The sequence below is a fragment of the Penicillium verrucosum genome, assembly GCF_028828655.1.
Source record: "Penicillium verrucosum strain IBT 35672 chromosome Unknown utg000001l_segment0_segment0, whole genome shotgun sequence".
In the NCBI taxonomy this organism is placed as follows: domain Eukaryota; kingdom Fungi; phylum Ascomycota; class Eurotiomycetes; order Eurotiales; family Aspergillaceae; genus Penicillium; species Penicillium verrucosum.
In genome coordinates, this window is record NW_026643210.1 from 1,761,666 (window position 1) to 1,783,045 (window position 21,380).

The 21,380-nt window shown below is 37.8% G+C and overlaps 2 protein-coding genes across 2 annotated transcripts; one reads left to right on the forward strand and one right to left on the reverse strand.

Moving 5' to 3' along the window:
* Positions 1-16,631: 16,631 nt before the first annotated feature.
* Positions 16,632-18,380, forward strand: N7516_000643 (ferric reductase family protein; the record flags this gene model as incomplete). The annotated part of the gene is made up of 4 exons (XM_057213365.1): positions 16,632-17,120; positions 17,170-17,929; positions 17,983-18,050; positions 18,099-18,380. The coding sequence occupies 4 exons, from the start codon at positions 16,632-16,634 to the stop codon at positions 18,378-18,380; spliced, it is 1,599 nt and encodes a 532-aa protein (XP_057075248.1).
* A 1,824-nt stretch (positions 18,381-20,204) lies between these two features.
* N7516_000644 (uncharacterized protein) lies at positions 20,205-21,313 on the reverse strand (the record flags this gene model as incomplete). Its single annotated transcript, XM_057213366.1, has 3 exons — positions 20,205-20,306; positions 20,356-20,742; positions 20,768-21,313. The coding sequence occupies 3 exons, from the start codon at positions 21,311-21,313 to the stop codon at positions 20,205-20,207; spliced, it is 1,035 nt and encodes a 344-aa protein (XP_057075249.1).
* Positions 21,314-21,380: the final 67 nt, after the last annotated feature.

The following is a 21,380-nucleotide window of genomic DNA, read 5'->3' on the forward strand; positions in this document are numbered from 1 at the left end:
ATTATAGTAGATACCGTAATCCGTTTTAAGAGTATTAGATAAAAGTAGACGATCGTTAGTTACCGTATTATAGTAGGTATTAATAAGAATCATTTTGATCTTACCTTCCGAATTCTTGATTTAAATCGGCGCCTTATTATAATTAATTACTGATTAGACCTTACTATTAGCATTTGTATAGCTATATAGCTCTTTATTAGGCTTATAAGTTAAGTATTCGTAGAAGTCCTTATAATATCTAGTGATTATTTTAGAAGCACTACTATTAATTATCTAGTTATCCTCCGAAGAACGAGCTATATTAGTACGAGTAATACTAGCCTTGCCTTTTCCTTTACGTATAGTTATATAGTACTAAGTATTACTACGCGGCTTCTATCCCTCTATAGGCAGATCCTCTATTAGATAGAAATATATCTTAGTAGGATGTCTAGTATATCTATAGTAGGTATATTCTAAACCATTTATATACTATAGCTATTGATTACGCTACTATTCTATCTATTCGTTAATCGACTTACCCTTAGGCGGCGTATTCTTTATATCTTAATACTATTCCTTCTGATTATTTTGATTATCCTTATTATTATTATCCGATCTAGAGTTATATAAACTATCTTTACGACCTTTACTACTACGGCCTCGACCTCTTATTCTACCTCTATATTAATTATTATTATTATTATTTCGTATAACGTTAGTAGAAGCTTCTAGGTCGAACGATAACGAAGTAGGAATATCGCGTATTTTAATCGTTAATACCTTATATATATCGCTAAAAACCTCCTTTATAACGGAATCTAGTATCTTATCTTTTAAAGTCTTATAGGTAAACGTTACCGATTTGAGTTTACCTTCTAGTTATCGAAGTATTATAAATAACACTCCGAATAGGTAAGGTTCGACTTTATATATACTAAGCTAGTTATATTAGGTCTAGTAGGTATTAATATAGTCCTTAGTAGAACTAAAGTATGATCTCTTTATCTTATCGAATTTAATCACCTTACGTCTTACGTTATTAATAATACTAGTACTATAAACAATAGACTCGACTTTACGTAGTATATAATCGGCGTAAATCGGGAAACTATTTATATATCCTTTAAGAGTTATAATAATCTTCTGATCTAGAAGACCTTCGATCTATCTACTAGAAATCTTCGACTAGTATCTCTATAGATCGTAATCGGGATCGAATTCGGTAGGACGAGGAAGATTATAGTCGGCGACCTAATCGATTCGCGCTATACTTAATCTATTAATAATCTATTATTTCTATCTTACTAGATTACTACTATTAAGAGCTAATTTAATACCCTTATTAAGCTTAATCTCCTTTACTTCCGGAAGATCAGTCCCCTATATACGTATCCGTCTAATAGGACCACGTTGTTGATATTACTGTCCCTAACTATTAGAAATAGGATTATATTACTAGCGAGAAGTAGGGAGAGAACGTAAGGAACCTTCTCCTCCGTTATCGTTATTATCGTAGGAACTAGTCATTTTGACTATACGTCGAGTATCCGTCTTCGGTCTCGATCGAAAGAAATACGCGAAGCGGTACCGTCCGTCGCGTCGATAAGGTGACTACGGAAAACGAAGCTTCCTAGATAATCAGAATAATAAAAATATTGACTCACGATAAGATCGTTAATAAAAATCAATAATAGGATCGATAGTCGAAATATAGAGATACGGAACGGGCCGAAAAACGCGTCCTACAAATAAAAAATAAAAACTCTGATTAGTTGAAAATTTCAACGAAAAGATGCTCGGAGTCGTACGAGCAAGGGCTTATAACCTATTAGATAGAATATAGGCTATATAGGAATGAATGTTAACCTCAAGGGATTAATATTGTAGACTCTAGAGAGAAAGAAAAGAAGAGAAGAAAAACTAGCTACTGTCTAACAATATCCTGAGTTCTGTGGGTCAGGATCACCTGCGGCCCCATATGGCCGTCACGTGACTCCAACACCTATTCTACTAGGCTCTATTAATAATAGAGAAGCCTAGATAGAGGGTTAGATAAGAGTATAAATATCGATAAATAGCTATTAAACTAGGAGATAGTTTAATTAAGCTATAAAAGAGTAGGAATGCTAGAGGCAAATAACGCTTCGACTTAGTTCCTTAATACTATCTTAGTAATATTACCTAGATTCCACGAGATATAGACTCTAAGATTATAAGATAAAGAAGATATCGGATTCACTAAGCTTCTTAACCGGTATCGAGTCTACTAGAAGATCACCTATAGTAAGCTAGTTGCTAATCAAAGGGGTATTTCTAAAGCTACTTTTTCGATATAGTAAGGCTACGAAGAAGCAAAGCTAGCTGAGATAAAGATAGCTAAAGAACTACCGTTTAAATTAAAGCTATATCTATGTAAATAGAACTATAGACGATATCTAGCTTAAAAGTATTAGGACGTCTTTAATAAGGATAAACCTTCTAGGTATACTAGAAATAAGGAAGCTAAGTAGAAATAGGAGAAAGCTATAAAGGCTAACCCTACTTAGAAGGCCTAGGTTGATAAGAGATGTTAAGAGAACCTATAGGGGAAGGCAGCACAGCAAGCAAATGCCACCCTTAAAAAGGATAACTCATTATATAGGTTCTTCTCTATATAGGCAGGTAAACCCTAGGCCGGCGAGCTAAAGGAAGGCAAGCTATAGGCCGGAGCGCTAAAGATAGGCAAACCTTAGGCAGCTAAGCTATAGGCCGGCGTACTAAAGGTAGGTAAGCCATAGGAAAGCAAGCCCTAAGCAAGTAAGCCGGCGGCTAGTAAGCAAATTCCAACCTCTATTACCGTTATATCTACCCAAATCCACGAAGCCGAACCAATTAGACGGAGATAGGTAGTCGATATTGGTATATAGATATATATCTATAACAATCGGGAGTGGTTTGAAACTTTCGAAGATGTATAGAGTAGCGTTAGGGTAGGAGATACGGAAACAAGTATCGACGGGGTAGGCACTATAGTAATCTATAGTATTAGCGTAGTCGATAGTAGCAAAGTAGTTAAAATAAAGCTATATAACACTAAGTACTCGCCTAATTTCTATAGTAATCTAATATCTAATAGATTAATAATAAAGGCGGGGATAGTAATAAACTTTAGAAAGAACTGTATCGAAATAACTACTAGAAAACCGGTATATAGAGTATATTAGGACTAGAAGTTAATATAGTTAAAACAACTAACTAGAAAAGGATTAGCCTTTGCTATAAAGAAGTTAGTAAGTAAGCTAAAGTTAGAAGCTTCAATCTAAACTTAGTATAGACGCCTAGGCTATATTAGTCAGTAACGTCTTACTAAGCTAGCAGAGATAACTAAGGGGATTACTATTAAAAGTAACCCTAGTAAGAACGAAATGTAGGTATATAAAGCTTATTAATTAGCAGATACCCCGAAGTAGATCTCTCGCCGGAAGATAGGAGAGATATATAGTATCTTTAGAAGGGTCTATTTCGACCTAGTATAGAATTAAGTAGCTTATAATAGGTATATTTAGTTAACGTATTTTTATCTTAATAGTATTAGATATCATTTTGTCTTTACCTATACTAAGAAGAACGATTGCTAGATTATTATTAGGAAGTTCTTAGTATTAATTAAGAACTAACTAAAGATCGAGATTAGGGTATTCTACTATAACAATAAGCGGAGTATAGGTCTCGAAGTTAAAATAATAATAGAAGCCGAGGGATATATAATTAAGTATTTGCTAGCTAGCTTACCGGAGATAAATAGTCCTACCGAGAGATCTAGGGGGATAATAGTAAGAATTGCTAGAATTCTAATTAATAATATAGATCTCCCTAAGAACCTATAGCTAGAAGTAATATATATAGCAGTATATATCCTTAATAGGACTCCGATAAAGATTAGAGATTAATAGATCATACCTTAGAAAGAATTAATAAAGTATACTATACTAGATAGCATCTATCACTAAGACATCAACCTTTCAAATATAAGGTTATATAGCTATCTAACGTACTCGAGAATCATTAAGAGAGTGTAATCAGATAAGATAGTACCTAAAGTAGAGATAGGATATCTTGTAGGGTATATCTCCAAGAACCTATATAAAGTATGGTTTCCCTACAAAGGACGTACTAGTATAGGAAGGGTAGACGTCGTTAGAGATACCGTTTTCGATAAATCAAAAAGATATTCGAAATCGACGTCGATGCCTAAGGAAGAAGATACTATTAGTACCATAACAGATAGACTAAGCATCTAGAACTAGCCGCAGGTACTTACTAATAATAAAGCATAGGCTGAGATCAGCACCTAGATAGAGATGCCTAGATCGATAGCTAGGATAGTACTACATAATAAAACTGAGCATACTAAGCAAGCTAGAGATAATATAGTTAATATAGCTGATAATATAGCTGATAATGTAGATAATACAGATGATATAGTTAATACAGCTAATAATACAGCTGATAATCCAGTTAATAGAAATAATAGAAATAATAATAAAAAAGAGGTTAGGCAAAGAACCCCACTATAAGTTAGAAAGGAAGCAGCTGGATTGCCTACCCCGTAGTTAATAATCAGACTAAAGGAGCAAACAAAGGGAGAGCAAACAATAGGAGAGCAAACAAATCCATAGAGAGGCCTACCAGGAAGCTTCCCAAGAAGCTTCCCAGATATACCATCCTCCCTACTACCATTAAGATCATTATCATCACCATTAAACCCTCTAATTCCATCAATTCCATCGAATCCAGAACCCAAAAAAGCACCATCATCGTCGCCAGATCCGATTTCCGTGATACTGTCGATCGAAACTAGGGGGGTAGATAGGGATATAGAAGTGAGTAATAACGAAGTAGAGATAGAGAGATAGCTACAAAGGGAGATAGCATACTCGCCGTTACCGGCACTATCATCATTATCCTAACGAGCACTAAGAGATATATCAGGTGATATCGATATATCAAATATTATCACCGGTAGTAGATCTAGGAAACCAAGAACGGATCCAGATTATACCACCTACCTATCTCTTAAAGACCAAATAGAACCACCAAGCTTACTTTATACCTTCTCTATAGGCATAAGCAAAAGATTCGATAAGAAGCTTTACCGAGATAAACTTCCCCTGCCACCAGAGAACTAGGCATAGATCAAGAAGCACTAGTTCGGAGAAGGATTTATGGTAGCGGTAAGCTTTGAAGTCTAGACACTTAAGAAGAAAGAAACCTATACTAAAATACCAATTCCGAATTAAAGAAGAATCTAGGTACTATCTTTAAAATAGGTCTTTACCTACAAATTTGATATAGATAGATTTCTCGAGAAGTTTAAAGCGAGAATCTATGTTAGAGGTGATCTTTAATAGATATCGATAGAAGAGAAAAAGGTAGCTACCCTAGCTATCAAAATAGCGAGAGTAATCTTTGCCTTAGTGTTGGAGTCACGTGACGGCCATATGGGGCCGCAGGTGATCCTAACCCACAGAACTCAGGATATTGTTAGACAGTAGCTAGTTTTTCTTCTCTTCTTTTCTTTCTCTCCAGAGTCTATAATATTAATCCCTTGAGGTTAACATTCATTCCTATATAGCCTATATTCCATCTGATAGGTTATAAGCCCTTGCTCGTACGACTCCGAGCATCTTTTCGTTGAAATTTTCAACCAATCAGAGTTTTCATTTTTTATTTGTAGGACGCGTTTTTCGGCCCGTTCTATATCTCCACTTTTCGACTGTCGATCCCATTATTGATTTTTATCAACGATCTTATCGTGAGTCAACATTTTCATTATTCTGATTATCTAGGAAGCTTCGTTTTCCGTGGTCACTTTATCGACGCGACGGACGGTACCGCTTCGCGCATTTCTTTCGATCGAGACCGAAGACGGACACTCGACGTATAGTTAAAATAACTAGTTCCTACGATAATAACGATAACGGAGGAGAAGGTTCCTTACGTTCTCTCCCTACTTCTCGCTAGTAATATAATCCTATTTCTAATAGCTAGGGATAGTAATAGTATTAACGTGGTCCTATTAGACGGATACGTATATAGGGGACTAATCTTCCGGAAGTAAAGGAGATTAAGCTTAATAAGGGTATTAAATTGGCTCTTAATAGTAGTAATCTAGTAAGATAAAAACGATAGATTGTTAATAGATTAAGTATAGCGCGAATCGATTAGGTCGCCGACTATAATCTTCCTTATCCTACCGAATTCGATCCCGATTACGATCTATAGAGATACTAGTCGAAGATTTCTAGTAGATAGATCGAAGGTCTTCTAGATTAGAAGATTATTATAACTCTTAAAGGATATATAAATAGTTTCCCGATTTACGCCGATTATATACTACGTGAAGTTAAGTCTATTGTTTGTAGTACTAGTATTATTAATAACGTAAGACGTAAGGTAATTAAATTCGACGAGATAAAGAGATTATACTTTAGTTCTACTAAGGACTATATTAATACCTACTAGACCTAATATAACTAGCTTAGTATATATAAAGTCGAACCTTACCTATTCGGAGCGTTATTTATAATGCTTCGATAACTAGAAGGTGAACTTAAATCGGTAACGTTTACCTACGAGACTTTGAAAGATAAGATGCTAGATTCCGTTATAAAAGAGGTTTTTAGCGATATATATAAGGTATTAACGATTGAAGTACGCGATATTCCTATTTTGTTATCGTTCGACCCGGAAGCTTCTACTAATATTATATAAAATAATAATAATAATAATTAACGCGGAGGTAGAATAAGAGGTCGAGGCTATAGTAGTAAAGGTTATAGAGGTAGTTTATATAACTCTAGATCGGATAATAATAATAAGGATAATTAAAATAATTAGAAGGAATAGTATTAAGATATAAAGAATACGCCGCCTAAGGGTAAGTCGATTAACGAATAGGCGGAATAGTAGCGTAATTAATAGCTATAGTATATAAATAGTTTAGAATATGCCTACTATAGATATACTAGATATCCTACTAAGATATATTTCTACTTAATAGAGGATCTACTTATAGAGGGATAGAAGCCGCGTAGTAATACTTAGTGCTATATAACTATACGTAAAGGAAAAGGTAAGGCTAGTATTACTCGTACTAATATAGCTCGTTCTTCGGAGGATAACTAGATAATTAATAGTAGTACTTCTAAAACGATCACTAGATATCGTAAGGACTTCTACGAATACTTAATTTATAAGCTTAGTAAGGAGCTATATAGCTATACGAATACTAATAGCAAGGTCTAATTAGCAATTGGTTATAGTAAGGCGCCGATTTAAATTAAGAATTCGGAAGGTAAGATTAAGATAATTCTTATTAATACCTACTATAATACGGTAACTACCGATCGTCTACTTTTATCTAATACTCTTAAAGCGGATTATAGTATCTACTATAATCTAATTGTTTTAAAACTAGTTTATAAGAATAGGGAGGAAGTTAGATTAGTAAAATAGTTTAATAGTTTACCCTAGATTGATAGCCTACTCTATTAAGGAGTGATTCTAGAGAAGATATAACAATCTTCTATTTAAACGACTTACTTTTATAAACCGAATTCTTCTAATTTAGACTCGGATTTAGATAAAGAGTTTGATCGAATTAATAAGTCTATTTCGACTTACGAAATTTATCGTCGACTTAGTTATATAGGAAGACCGTATATCAAAGCTTCTCTTTCTAATATTATTCTTCTAGAGGAAGGAGACTAGGTTGAACTTTATAACTTTAACTACGAAGCTTATTAACTTAGCAAAGCTAAGAAGTAGATTTCTCGGGATATATAACGACGTATAGAGAAGCTAGGTATAAAGTTTTATACGGATATATAAACTATAAACCTATCTAGACCTCGTAGTAAACGTTATTAGGTACTAATTGTCGATAACTATACTCGATATACCGAAGGACCGTACTTTCGAACTAAGGAGGAGATTATATCTTATATAATTGCTTTCTATAAGAGATAGAAGATTCTTTATAGACGTTACCTAGCTTTCTAGCGGATTGACGGAGGAACTAAATTCTATAAGTTCTAGATATAGGTAGAGGAAGAAGGTATAGTTTTTAAAATCACGCCTACCTATATATCTAAACCGAATAGCGTTGCGGAGCGTATAGGTAGTTATATTAACTAGATTTAACGTATAATAAATATAGACACTAAGCTTCCTAAATAGCTTTAGCCTTACCGAGTAGATACCGTAATTTATATTTATAATCGTTTGGTTAATCCGAAGACTACGAAGATACCGATTATCTCCTAGTAGGAGGGCCTTAGTCTTAGTAAGATAAGGGTCAATTTGAAATATCTTCGTATATAGGGTGCTATCGTGTTTATCTATATTCCGAGGGAGATACGTGTTTAATCAGAGAAATCAGCTACTCGTATATTTAGAGGATACCTAGTTAGTTATAAAGGTAAGAATGGTTATATCTTTAAGGTATAGAATCCTACTTCGAAGGAGATTGTTCGTTTACGGGACGTTACTTTTCCCGATAAACTTGATCTTAACTCTTCTTAATCGGATGACGATCTAAAGAGGGGTATTTTAGCTAGAAAGCCGGTACCTAAGGATCCTGATTTAGATAATAACGCCGGGGCACTTTATAAAGAAGGTAGTCTATATATTCTAGATTTTATAATTGAGAAAGGCAAACAACCTTACGAAGGTCCGAAGGTTATAATTAGGCTAAAGCTAGTTCCGTAGGTTTCTATTACTAGTAGATAGCTAGAGGTAGTAATTTAGGTTTTAAGACCTATGATTTAATAGAAGCAAGCTTCCGTAGGTCTAGATATACCGGGAAGAGTATAGACTATACTACCTATACTAAAGCCGTTAACTAGAATATAGGAGATCGAAGATCAATCTCTACTTTAATAACCGAATTTCCGGAAGTAAGTTAAACCGGCTTACCTTCTACCGCTAAAGAGGTAGGTTGTTTAGCAGCTAATTCATTAGTTAGTTCCTTAGTTAATACGTCGTCGTCTAGTTCTTTAACCGTAGGTTTATAAGACAATTCGACGTTATATAGTTGATTATATAGATAGTGGACTATTGCTTCCGCTAGTCCTACCGTAGCCTAGAAAATAGGTAGTAGTATCTCCGGTTTTAGAGGCTATTCTAGAGTCTCTAGTTATTTACTAGTCGATTAAGGAGGATAATAGTGACTATAAAGATAGTAAGTATAATAGTTTTGTTTATTAAGGATAGTATATATAGCGAGCTACTTATAATATAGAAGTTCCTATATAATAGGCTATTCCTACTTCTCCTTAGCATTTACCTAGAGCATTCCGAGAAGACACTCTATAGGAGGTTTCTCCGTAGGAGATTTCTTTATAGGAGATTTTTCCGTAGGAGGTTTCTTTATAGGAGCTTTCTATATAGGAGGTTTATAATCTTATTGTTTTAGAGGAAGAGTAGGTAGTGGTTTAGCCTAGTTCTTATTAGGTTTCTAAGCCTATTTTTAAATTATACGTAGAGACGGTTTCCGAGGTCGAATTACCTTAGGAGGTCTTAGTTAAAATAATTACCGATAGTTCTATTACCGAGATAGCTTCTATTCTACTAGAATACTTTATTCCCCGACGGTCGAGCCGGACGAGACGATCGCTAGAACGATACGGTTTTCCTACGGAACTTACCGAGACTATATCGATTCCGAAAACGAAACCGAAATAAGCGAAACAACCGAAGCGAATTGTTGTAAAGCCGGACGTTTTATAGGGTAATAATAGTACTAATAAAGGATTAGGTAATAATAGTAATTAAGATAGGGGGAGACTTATAAAGTCGAGAGTTGTTACAAAATAGAGTACTCCTTTTATTTATAACGGTAAGCCTTTATACGTTAAGGACGTTATTATTCTATAGTCTTATAATAAGGCGATAAATTCTCGATTTTTAGACCGCTAGTAAGCAGCGATAGAAGATTAATTTAACGATATTTATACGAAAAGGACTTTTAATATCGTTCGTAAGCCGTTAGGGGTAGTGCCTCTGCCGAGTTAATAGGTTTTTAATCTTAAAGTAACGAAGGACAACCTTATTTATAGTTTTAAAGCGCGTTAGGTGGTTTGTAGTAACTACTAGTAGAAGAAGGAGGATTTAATCTTCTATATTCCGGTTGTTTAGAACGTTCTTATAAAGATCATCTTTACACTTATTATGTAGAGAGGTTATAAATAGCGTTAGTTTAACGTAATAGCTGCGTATCTTAATACTTCTTATAAAGATTAGGAGATAGTTTATATCGTTTAACTAGTAGGTTTTGAATACTCCGAACCTAATATCGGAAGCAAAGGTTGGGTTTGTTAGTTACGGTAGGTATTGTTTAGCCTTCGTAATTCGGTAGCTCTATAGAATAAGGAACTTAATAGAAGACTAGTTAAGATTAGGTTTTATACTCTTGATAATAATCCGTATATCTACGTTAAGATATATAATGGTTTAACGTGGTTTCTTCTTATTTATATTGATGATTTTATTAGTATAGCTCCGACCGACGGAGAGGTCGAGATGATTTTTTAGTAGGTAAAGGGTTAGTTTGAGATTAAGGATATAGGAGAACCATCCCGTTTTCTTAGTAGTACCGTTATCCGGAATTATAATAAAAGAATAATTCGGATAATATAGTAGGTATACTATCTAGAAGTACTTCGCTTAGTAGAGATATAGGTATATTCTCTAATCTCGATTCCGCTTTCTCTAAACTATAAATAGGATAACGGTAATAAGGATCCCGACGCTCTTCTAGATTAAGAGGGGTATACTTTATTTAGGTCTTTAGTTAGTAGACTTAACTAGCTAATAGTTAAAACTAGGCCTAATATCAAATTTAGTATTATAAAGTTATAATATCGTTTTGCTTCTTTAACTACTAACGATTTATAGGTAGTCCGTGCTATCTATAGGTATCTTAGTGACATAATATATCTTGGTATAACGCTAGGGGGGGGTAGACGATACCTCGTTCTTTACGTATACCGATGCTTCGTATAGTGATTAGTATGATTTAAAATCGATAGAGGGTACTATTTAGTTTTTCGGTAGCGTACCTATTATTTGGTACTCGAAGAAATAGAGTATTATGACTTTATCGTCGATAGCTACGGAATAGTGTGCTCTAGATCGACCTACTAGGGATGCTTAGTAGATTTTAAAGATTACTAAGGCACTTAATCTTCCTAAGGCGGGCAATCTAATTGTTATTTTGATAGACAATATCAATACTTAGTTACTAATAAGCAAGAAATCGTATAAGAATAGTATACGTTGGCTTAATATAAAGTGGTTTTTCGTTAAGGACGCTATTTTCTAGAAGAAGATCGATCTACGGCGCGTCGAGACGAAGAACAACGTCGCTGACGGGTTTACAAAAGCGCTTAACAAAGAAGTATATACAAAGTTCATCTAGATATTAGGTCTTAATTGATCTATATACTGAATTTTACGGGTGGATGTAGATTTATATTGTGTAGGAAATGGTAGAAAATGAGAAAACAAAATGGAGAGTTTTTATTGGTAGAGACAAAGAGATATGGTGACAGTCTTCGTCCTGAAGGGGGTGTTGGAGTCACGTGACGGCCATGTGGGGCCGCAGGTGATCCTAACCCACAGAACTCAGGATATTGTTAGACAGTAGCTAGTTTTTCTTCTCTTCTTTTCTTTCTCTCCAGAGTCTACAATATTAATCCCTTGAGGTTAACATTCATTCCTGCATAGCCTGTATTCCATCTGACACTTAGTGGTAGTATTTAATCTTAATACCAGCTACCCGTAAGCGACCACTTGGGGTGGATACGCATACGGGTGATATTTCGCTGAGCTTAGCAGAAGCAAAAAGATTTAGCTTTCAAGAAGGCTTAAGAAGATACCTATAGCTAGGTCTATATAGGGATATAGGCGATAAAGAGGGGTAGGGGAATTTAACCTCCCCCCACCCCCCCTGTAAGAATATACTGTTTCAGGTGTAAGGCCTGTCAACCGGGTAAGATACGTTGGCTTCGGAGGAGGAACAAAGGTGTATTGGGCTGTGTGTGCCAAGACTAATTCTTGCCAGAATTCAGGGGTCCCGGGGGACCCAAGATTAAAAGGAAATGTGCGTGCCAAGGCTCGGCGCCGATCGGGTGACGAACCCCGCACGATTCACACACGTGTCAAAACTTCTATGAATACATATGTCGCCCAAGTTCCTGTTTCACCTTTGAAAGGACCTTTATCCTTTACACCCCCACCCCTAAGGGGGTGGGGGGGTAGGGGAGGAATTATAATACTTGACTAAGATATTAGTCCTAGAGAGAGAGTATTAGCTATATAGGCAGCTGCTAAGCTAGCTAGTAGCTAGATTAGTAGCTAGTAGCTAGTAGCTAGATTAGGAGCTAGGAGCTAGATTAGGAGCTAGGAGCTAGGTTAGTAGCTAGGAGCTAGGTTAGTAGCTAGGAGCTAGGTTAGTAGCTAGGAGCTAGGTTAGTAGGTAGCTTAGTAGGTAGCTTAGTAGGTAGCTTAGTAGGTAGCTTAATAGCTAGCTTAGTATCTAGTAGGTAGTTTACTATCTAGGCTACTATCTAGCTTAGTAGCTAGCTAGGCTACTATCTAGATTAGTAGCTAGTTTAGTAGCTAGCTTAGTAGGTAGTTTATAGCTAGCTTAGTAGGTAGTTTACTATCTAGGCTACTATCTAGCTTAGCAGCTAGTTTAGTAGCTAGCTTAGTAGGTAGTTTATAGCTAGCTTAGTAGGTAGTTTATAGCTAGCTTAGTATCTAGCTTAGCAGCTAGTTTAGTAGCTAGCTTAGTAGGTAGTTTATAGCTAGCTTAGTAGGTAGTTTATAGCTAGCTTAGTAGGTAGTTTATAGCTAGCTTAGTATCTAGTAGGTAGTTTACTATCTAGGCTACTATCTAGCTTAGCAGCTAGTTTAGTAGCTAGCTTAGTAGGTAGTTTATAGCTAGCTTAGTAGGTAGTTTAGTAGCTAGCTTAGTATTTAGTAGGTAGTTTACTATCTAGCTTAGTATCTAGTAGGTAGTTTACTATCTAGGCTACTATCTAGCTTAGTAGCTAGATTACCCGCCTAATTAATAGCTAGTTAGTAGGTAGTTTAGTAGGTAGTTTAGTAGGTAGTTTAGTAGCTAGCTTAGTATCTAGTAGGTAGTTTACTATCTAGGCTACTATCTAGCTTAGCAGCTAGTTTAGTAGCTAGCTTAGTAGGTAGTTTAGTAGCTAGCTTAGTATCTAGTAGGTAGTTTACTATCTAGGCTACTATCTAGATTAGTAGCTAGTTTAGCAGCTAGGTTAGTAGCTAGATTACCCGCTTAATTAATAGCTAGTTAGTAGGTAGATTAGTAGTTTAGTTAGCTTACTATCTAGATTAGGGGGTTAGATTACTATCTAGACTATTATATAGCTAAGATAGTCTATAATCTAATCTAATCTAGATTATAGATCGAGTATCTAATCTAAATAATCTACTAATCGATCTAATCTAATCTAATCTAGATTTTACTATCGAGTATCTAATCTAATCGATCTAATCTAATCTAGATTCTAATCTAATCGATCTACTAATCGGTAGTCTAATTAAAGTAATTTATTTTTATTTTAGTCGGAGCCGGGTTCGAACACGCGACTTTTAAGATATATATCGTATTTAACCACTACGCTATATACCTAGTTTTTTCTATATTTATCCTATACTTACCTATAACCGTACTCTTTAGTTAGTAGAACCCCTATACTATTACCGGATTATATAGCGGTATAAGCGCTTACTAATACTTATAGTAGCTAGGGTTTAAACCCTCTTTTAATTAGGAGGTAATACCTAAGTATCTTATCTAGGCTTACTTTTATACCGTTCTATATATATATATATATATAATTCGCTTAGTAAAGTTAAATTAAATTAAATACGTAACCTTAGAATTATATCGTAATTACGTAATCGCCGCCGAATCCGGCGTAGATTAGATATATCCCGGGATTACGTAATATAGCTAGTTAGTGCCTTAGGCTATTGATTATATAGTGATCACGTGATCGCTATCTAATCCGGCGTAGATTAGATATATTACCGCCTAATCCGGCGTTAATTAGATATATCACGTGATATATTACGTAATATAGGTAGTTAGTACCTTAGGCGCCTTAGGCTACTTATTATATAGTGATAGCCGCCTAATCCGGCGTAGATCGGTATATATCACGTGATTATAGGGTACTCACGTGATCGCCGCTTAATCCGGCGTAGATCGGTATATATCACGTGATTATAGGGTGCTTACGTAATCGCCGCCTAATCCGGCGTAGATCGGTATATATCACGTGATTATAGGGTGCTCACGTGATCGCCGCCTAATCCGGCGTGGATCGGTATATATCACGTGATTATAGGGTGCTCACGTGATCGCCGCCTAATCCGGCGTGGATCGGTATATATCACGTGATTATAGGGTGCTCACGTAATCGCCGCCTAATCCGGCGTGGATCGGTATATATCACGTGATTATAGGGTGCTCACGTGATCGCCGCCTAATCCGGCGTGGATCGGTATATATCACGTAATTATAGGGTGCTCACGTGATCGCCGCCTAATCCTAAGTGGATCGGTGTATTTCACGTGATCTATATATATATCACGTGCTTTATCAGGCACCAAGGTATCTATATCTCAAAGTCGAATCACGTGACTAACCCTACCCTGATCACATGAGGAGTGAATTCTACAGCCAATCAGAGGCCAGGATCTCAGAATTCGCAAGGCGGGTTTTTTGGCATAGTATTCTTGACTATATTGCCTGTATTATTTGCTTCGCTTACGCTCAGCAAAATAATATAGAGAGACGTGGTTACTATATTCCTAAACTCAGTGCTTTAAAGTAAGGTTTATACTAAGTACCCGTAAGGATTCGAAGTATAAGGTTAATACTAGCTGCTCTATAGAGCCCTCTATAGCTTACGAATATTACTAAGATTATAGTAGTAAGAAGTAATAAGGATACTAGTAAAGCTAGGTCTTACCCCGGTACCGGAAGATCCGTATATCTTTATTAAGAATAGTATTATCGTCTTCTTCTATATAGACGATATTATCGTTATAAATTATCTAAAGTATACTAAGTAGGTAGCTAAACTAGATAACGATATTAAGAAGCAATAGGAATTACGAGAACTAGAAGCAAACTAGTTCTTAAATATCTGTATTATTAGAGATAGAGATTAGATAAAACTCTAGCTATACTAAGATAGCTATATTAAAAGCATAGTAGCTAAATATAGCTTAATCACTACTAGGAAGGTAGGGTCCCTAATAAGTATAGGGACGGGGATTAAACCCCTTCTTCCATTCGATAGAGTAGTATCGCCGAGTTAGATTCATAGTTTCTAGGCTAAGGTTGGATCTGCTTAGTATACTACTACCATCTCCCGGCTAGATATAGCAAAAGCTATAGCTAAGCTAGCTAAGTTTCTAATAAACCCCGGTCCGAAGTATATCGATGCTATCGACCGAGTGATTCAATATCTCTATAAAACTAGGTTCTAGGCTATCGAGTATAGTATTAGACGATAAGAATCGGATAGAAAGGCGTCTTCTCTATAGGACTAAAACAAAAACCTCGGTTTAGAAGAATCAAAGGGTCTCTAGTTCGCTATAAAATCAGTTGAATTTGTAAGCGATACGTCTTTCGGAGATAATAAAGATAGGAAGAGTTCGGAAGGATATATCTATAAGTTGTATAGTGGTCTAATCGATTAGAAAGCTTCTAAATAGAAGATAGTGACCACGTCGACAACTAAAGCAGAGCTTCTTATACTAGCAGAAGTAGGAAAAACCGTCTAATAGTAGCGTCGAGTCCTTAAAGCACTAGGCTTCTAACCAGATCATCCCTTATCTATTATATACGACAATCAGTAGACAGTCGATCTATTAACGAAGGAAGGATCGACGATATATACGAAGCTGCGGTATGTGGATATCAATCGATCCTAGATGAAGTAGGAAGTTAGTATAGGTAGAGTCAATATAGACTAGGGTTCTAACTGCAGCGATGCCTGCAGATGGACTTACAAAGGCGCTTCCAAGACAGAAGCAGCATCTCTTCCGAGAGATGATTGGGATGAGAGAAATCAGGCATCTGATTCATCCAGAAGAAGTGAAGAAATGAAGGATTTGGCAGCTCTGAAAGCCAAGAAAATGCAGGCTTTAAGAGCTAGGGGGTGTGTCAAATTGCAAGGTTGCATACATGGGATGATACCATACAGATTATGTAATCTAGCTTAGTCATAACCGCACAGAAACAGCAGTTTCTATTATGTAGAAAATGCAGAGTTCTCCATATCAGCCCTGAGGTGCATACATTTCAATACGTCAGATTTCTGTCAGGTACCCCAAAGTCGGAAATAGTTGTAAAGGTGACTAAGGTCTTGGCAGTGGGCCTAAGAAAAGAGTTATTCACTGTGCATTGATCAAGCCGATTCCGGGAACGACTTAATGTGGCTTTGAACTTGCTGGCTCTGAAGAAAAAGAAAGAGGCTTCGTGCTATAGTCAAACGTTATAAGATGGCCGGCGGGCTCCATTAGCGAGTGACCCAACGCCATAGACCTGATAGGTAATGGAGCTCTTATCGTTTTGTGCTATTTCCATAGGTGGATTTTTCGCAATACTCGTCCTTGTTCGCCTAGCCTCCTTCTTTACTGAATCTGCAGATGTCGTATCTCTTTTTCTTTCGAAGCATTTGATTTACCCCTATTTAGTGGACCGCCACCGGATTTATGGCCCTTGGAGTCGAGCTAATTTCTTGTTATGTTTTGCATATGCTATATTGAATGTATTCTTCATATCATTCAATGCTGCCAATGCAGAAATCGCTGGCTATCGAGCGGGGACGCTGGCAGTTATAAATTTGGCTTTGTTAATTCCTACCACGCACTTGGGCTTCCTTGCTGATATTATTGGGCTTTCTTTGGTAGCTTGCAGACGAATGCACCGGGTTGTTGGTTGGACATCAGGCATTCTCCTTGCCTTCCACGTCACGTTGGCCATGACGGTTCACAAACGTAAATGGCAGTTGAGTAATCAAAGCAATTTGTTTGCTCTTTTTGTATTTCTCACGCCCACTAAAATGCCTGATTGAAGCTAACTCAACGCAGGGCGCTGTGTCCATGGCCGGTCTTGTGCTTCTTTCTTTACTCTTCATCCGCCGACGATTTTTCGAGATATTTATCAGAGCACATCAGTTGCTTGCCGGAGTTTTTATTTACTCCACCTGGCGTCATTTAACGGCCACTGCCTTTGAGCCACGGATATATATTTGCATATCGCTCGGGATACTATCCATTACAACAGTTGTGCATGTTGCTTTTTTCACGTTTCGAAATGGGATCTTTCCGTCACGATCTCACCCACGCGCATACATTACCTGCAAGAAACACAAAAAGGAATCACGTGAAAAAGCCACACAAGAACCAAACAGTCTTGGCCAAGCGGGCGTGCCACTCAAGATCCGCGTGGTCCTGCCCCGTCCGATGAAGGTAAAAGCAGGCCAATATGTGAACCTCTGGATGCCTACCGTGAGCCTTCTTTCTTGGGCGCAGTCCCATCCGTTCATGGTGACGTCTTGGTCTCCAGAGAAACAGGATGTTTTAGAACTCTTCGTGCAATCACAGCGAGGGCTTACGATGAGTCTTCATGCCTGTGCAGCGTTTGATGGCTTTGCGTCATACACTGCCTTCGTGAGCGGACCGTACGGTACTAGCCAGTCTACTGATGATTATGAGTGTGTGCTGGCTATTGCGACCGATTTTGGAATTGCTGGGATCATTCCATACCTGAAAAAGCTTTTCTATGGCTATAATACCTCTACGTCATATGTGCGTCGCGTACATTTTGTGTGGAAGGTGCAGACGAAGGGTGAGAAGAACGCTCTTGTGATCAAAACACAACTAAACAAAGCTTGGTTATAGAAATTGCTGTTGCTGCTCAGCCATTGCTGAATGAACTTCTTAGTGATGATGTTTTGGATAACGGCTATGTGAGTAAATACCCTGTTTTAGTTACTAGTATATTGACTTGATACAAGATCTTGAAAATATCGTTTTATTTAGCGTTTGAGAATCCTATAAACGCATTCGGGAACCATGGCAGGGCATCTGTGTTCAACACCAGTCCCAACTATGAACGTATTGTTTCGGAGGAGGCGTCCAGAAGCCATATTGCGAGACTTCTAGTCACAAGCGAGGAACCAGGAAAGACACTTGTCTTGGGTGAGCCTCGTTCTTCTTCGCCGATGAATGGTTTATTGATGATTCGCAGTATCCGCCACCCCTCAAGTGCGAGACGAGTTGAGAGGGGTTGTTTGTAAGAACTTGGATCGGAAATTATGTCTGCATGAAACAGATTTTCAGCCAGTTTGATAAAGCCATTTCTCATTTTGAATTAATCCAGGGCCCAGCGTCAATATTTCGGGAGCTCTCTGCGCAATACTCTCGTTCAATACTAATCTGTATTGGACTTTGATCTACGGAAATGAAATCTAGTTTACCAATCCAGCCAATGTGTGTAGTATGTGTTTTAAATCATCTACATCTATGTACCCTTCGCATAGTGATATACAGCCTACCGTAACTGTGCATGTGCTGTATGTATATGTAATCTGCATTTCACTATATTGAACAATATATGTATGTAACCTATGATATAACAGTGTCAGGCCTATTGTAGTCTCAGATTGCCCCATGTGCCGGAGTTAAACGCATCTGACTTTTCTTCAGTCGGCATCATCTCGCTCCTGCTGAACTCGTTAAGCTCTCTTGGTGCTCCTTTCTTGCGATCCAAACCTTTGATGATTGAACCTCGCCTGGCTAGCCATTTTCTGCATTTGTGAATTTCAATATGTGCAGCCATTCACGTGGTATCTTATAGCCTCTCTTCCATTGCAGCATCCTGTACTGTAGCTCAAGCCTCAGTCGGACATTTGATGTGTTTGCTAACGTCACAGGATTACTTTAGTGATGACAAGCAGATTGCTGCGTTCGTGGTTTTACAGGAACTAAATCAGTAGTTTTTTGTTAATAGAGCTACCTGGGGTATGGGAAGCCCTACTGTTCAGAAAATGTAGAGAAATAGATTCACTTCCATGCACATAGTTAGCAAAAGAGATGCCCCATCCGAGTCGGGGCTTAGAGCACACTAGCCCGCCAAAACTTTTTAAATTTGCCCTCCCCAGCCGTTTCAATATTGCAGATATATTCACCAACAATATGTGGAATTCTACCAAGTTTCGCTGCCTCTGGACAAGACGAAACTACCCTTAGCATCTGTTTACTGTCCCTTCATCACTATGGGCATGAGTGGGTAAAGTGAGGGGCAAAATCCTTTTCTTTAAAACAAAAAAGAACAAAATTTCAAGTTCCTCGCGCCCAATGAATGACTCGATGCCATGCAGACCTAAGCCCAGTTCACCGGGCGAAAACCTAAAGCTCGTATTGAAATAGAGTGGCAGCGCAGAACCCTCACGTGGCACTATGCGAGAAAGAAAAATAAACAAAATGTAACAAACCCGAGAGTTCAATAGCGGTAGAAAGATCCCGCCTGACGAGGTTTTGGAAAGACTTTCATTTGTCATCACACAAAGCCTTGCTAGTGATAGCATATCCTAGGGATTCAGAATAAGTGGAGAGAGTCAAGTAGAACCGCCTCGCGGGACAGCATCGTCGAAGGGGTGTTGGGGTTTGCGAACGCATCACAGGGGTCTCAAACAACGGGCTTGGATGGTATCTTAATAACAGAACGGCTAGCTGGCCATGGCAGATCTTGATGAGTCCAAGTTTGCTTTCACGTGTTAGTGCACTTTACGTAGAATTGCATTGATATATACTGTTGTAAATCCACAAAAGGGATGGAAAGTATAACACTTGAAACGTGCATATTTGGAAGGGGAGTGCAATGTCTAAAGATCTTAATAATATGACTTAGTTTGTAGTTACAGGCACAAATATGGCTTCCTTTCGAGTTGGGGAAGGACACCAAACCAGTTGATTGGTGAACATGCCTCATCTTTGCTCACAATGCGGTCTAAAAGTGTGCTGTGTTGGAAGAGTTATTTGACGAGGTTCAAATCAGTAATCAGTAATCAAGATCAGACTAGCAAATAACAACAGTTGTGGGTTAGGCTTGCGGGGAGAAATCAGGTATCGTGCGAGTAACAAATCTTCGCAGAAAGCATAACCGTTCTCGCTAGCAGAACCAGTCGGCCCTGGGACCGGTTCTTGTTAATGAAGAGTGAATGCTGCAAATAATTAGTACAAGAACTGTGATCCAATGGGAGGTCCGTTTACCTCCTTCAAGGCTTCCATTGATGTTGCAGTGGATATTGCCAAGAGAAAGCCAAAGGCAGCTGAATCCACGGGCCATCGACCCAAATCATCGACTCCCACCATCCCGTTATCCTTTATATATTTCTGCATAAGCTCCATGGCAATACCTGCAAGAGACTTGATATGTTTGCTTTGGGTCTGACTAGGTGACCTTCTCTCACAGGACTCCAAGTTTGCTGCGAAATCTTTCAGTATTGAGATTTCAGCAAAATAAATTAACTTACCAATTTTAATCGCACCATCGAGGCCCAAAAGAATGCATTGACATATCATTGACTGATGTTCCCAACCATTCTCACTAAGGTAACAGGCGCCATTGAGGGTCTTACACATCAACAAGTATCCTGTCTTTGAAGTGCAAGAGGTGACATACCTGCCAAAGCATTGAGGCAAGTTCGCATTCAGACGGGTAAAAGGTTCGACACCCGACAAGATGTTCCAAAGTAAGGGGCAAGTCGTCAACTAGGGCAAACATGGAACTTTCATCCATGAAGCACTCTCGTGCAGACAATATATTTTCGTGTCTTAGGTGACTGTACAGCTCAACCATTTTGTCCGCATCTCTCTTTTGATATTCCCTAATGGCAATCACCCGTGACGGGTTGGAATGATGAGTGGCAATGATAACCTTGCCTGCAATTATACAAGAGATAGTTCGCCGATATGTATCCCATGGAGACTCATACCTCACGATGCAAGAATGAGAACCTTGGGCGTTCTCACTTACTTGAGGTAACCCCAAAGCCTTCGGGCCTCCCTTGATTACTTTCCTTATTTTCTTACTAAGCGGAGGATGGGTTTCCTTTTTTGTATCTTGCAACGGTTGGTGTTGTTGTGTTGCCCCATCCAACTGAGCTGGCTCGTTCAAAGTTCCCGTAAAATCAATCCTCGTAAGTCGATTACTAACATCATTTGACATGACTGATGCGTTTCCAAAGGACAAGGGTTCAAAGCGTTGTCAATCATAACTAGGGAAACTACAACGT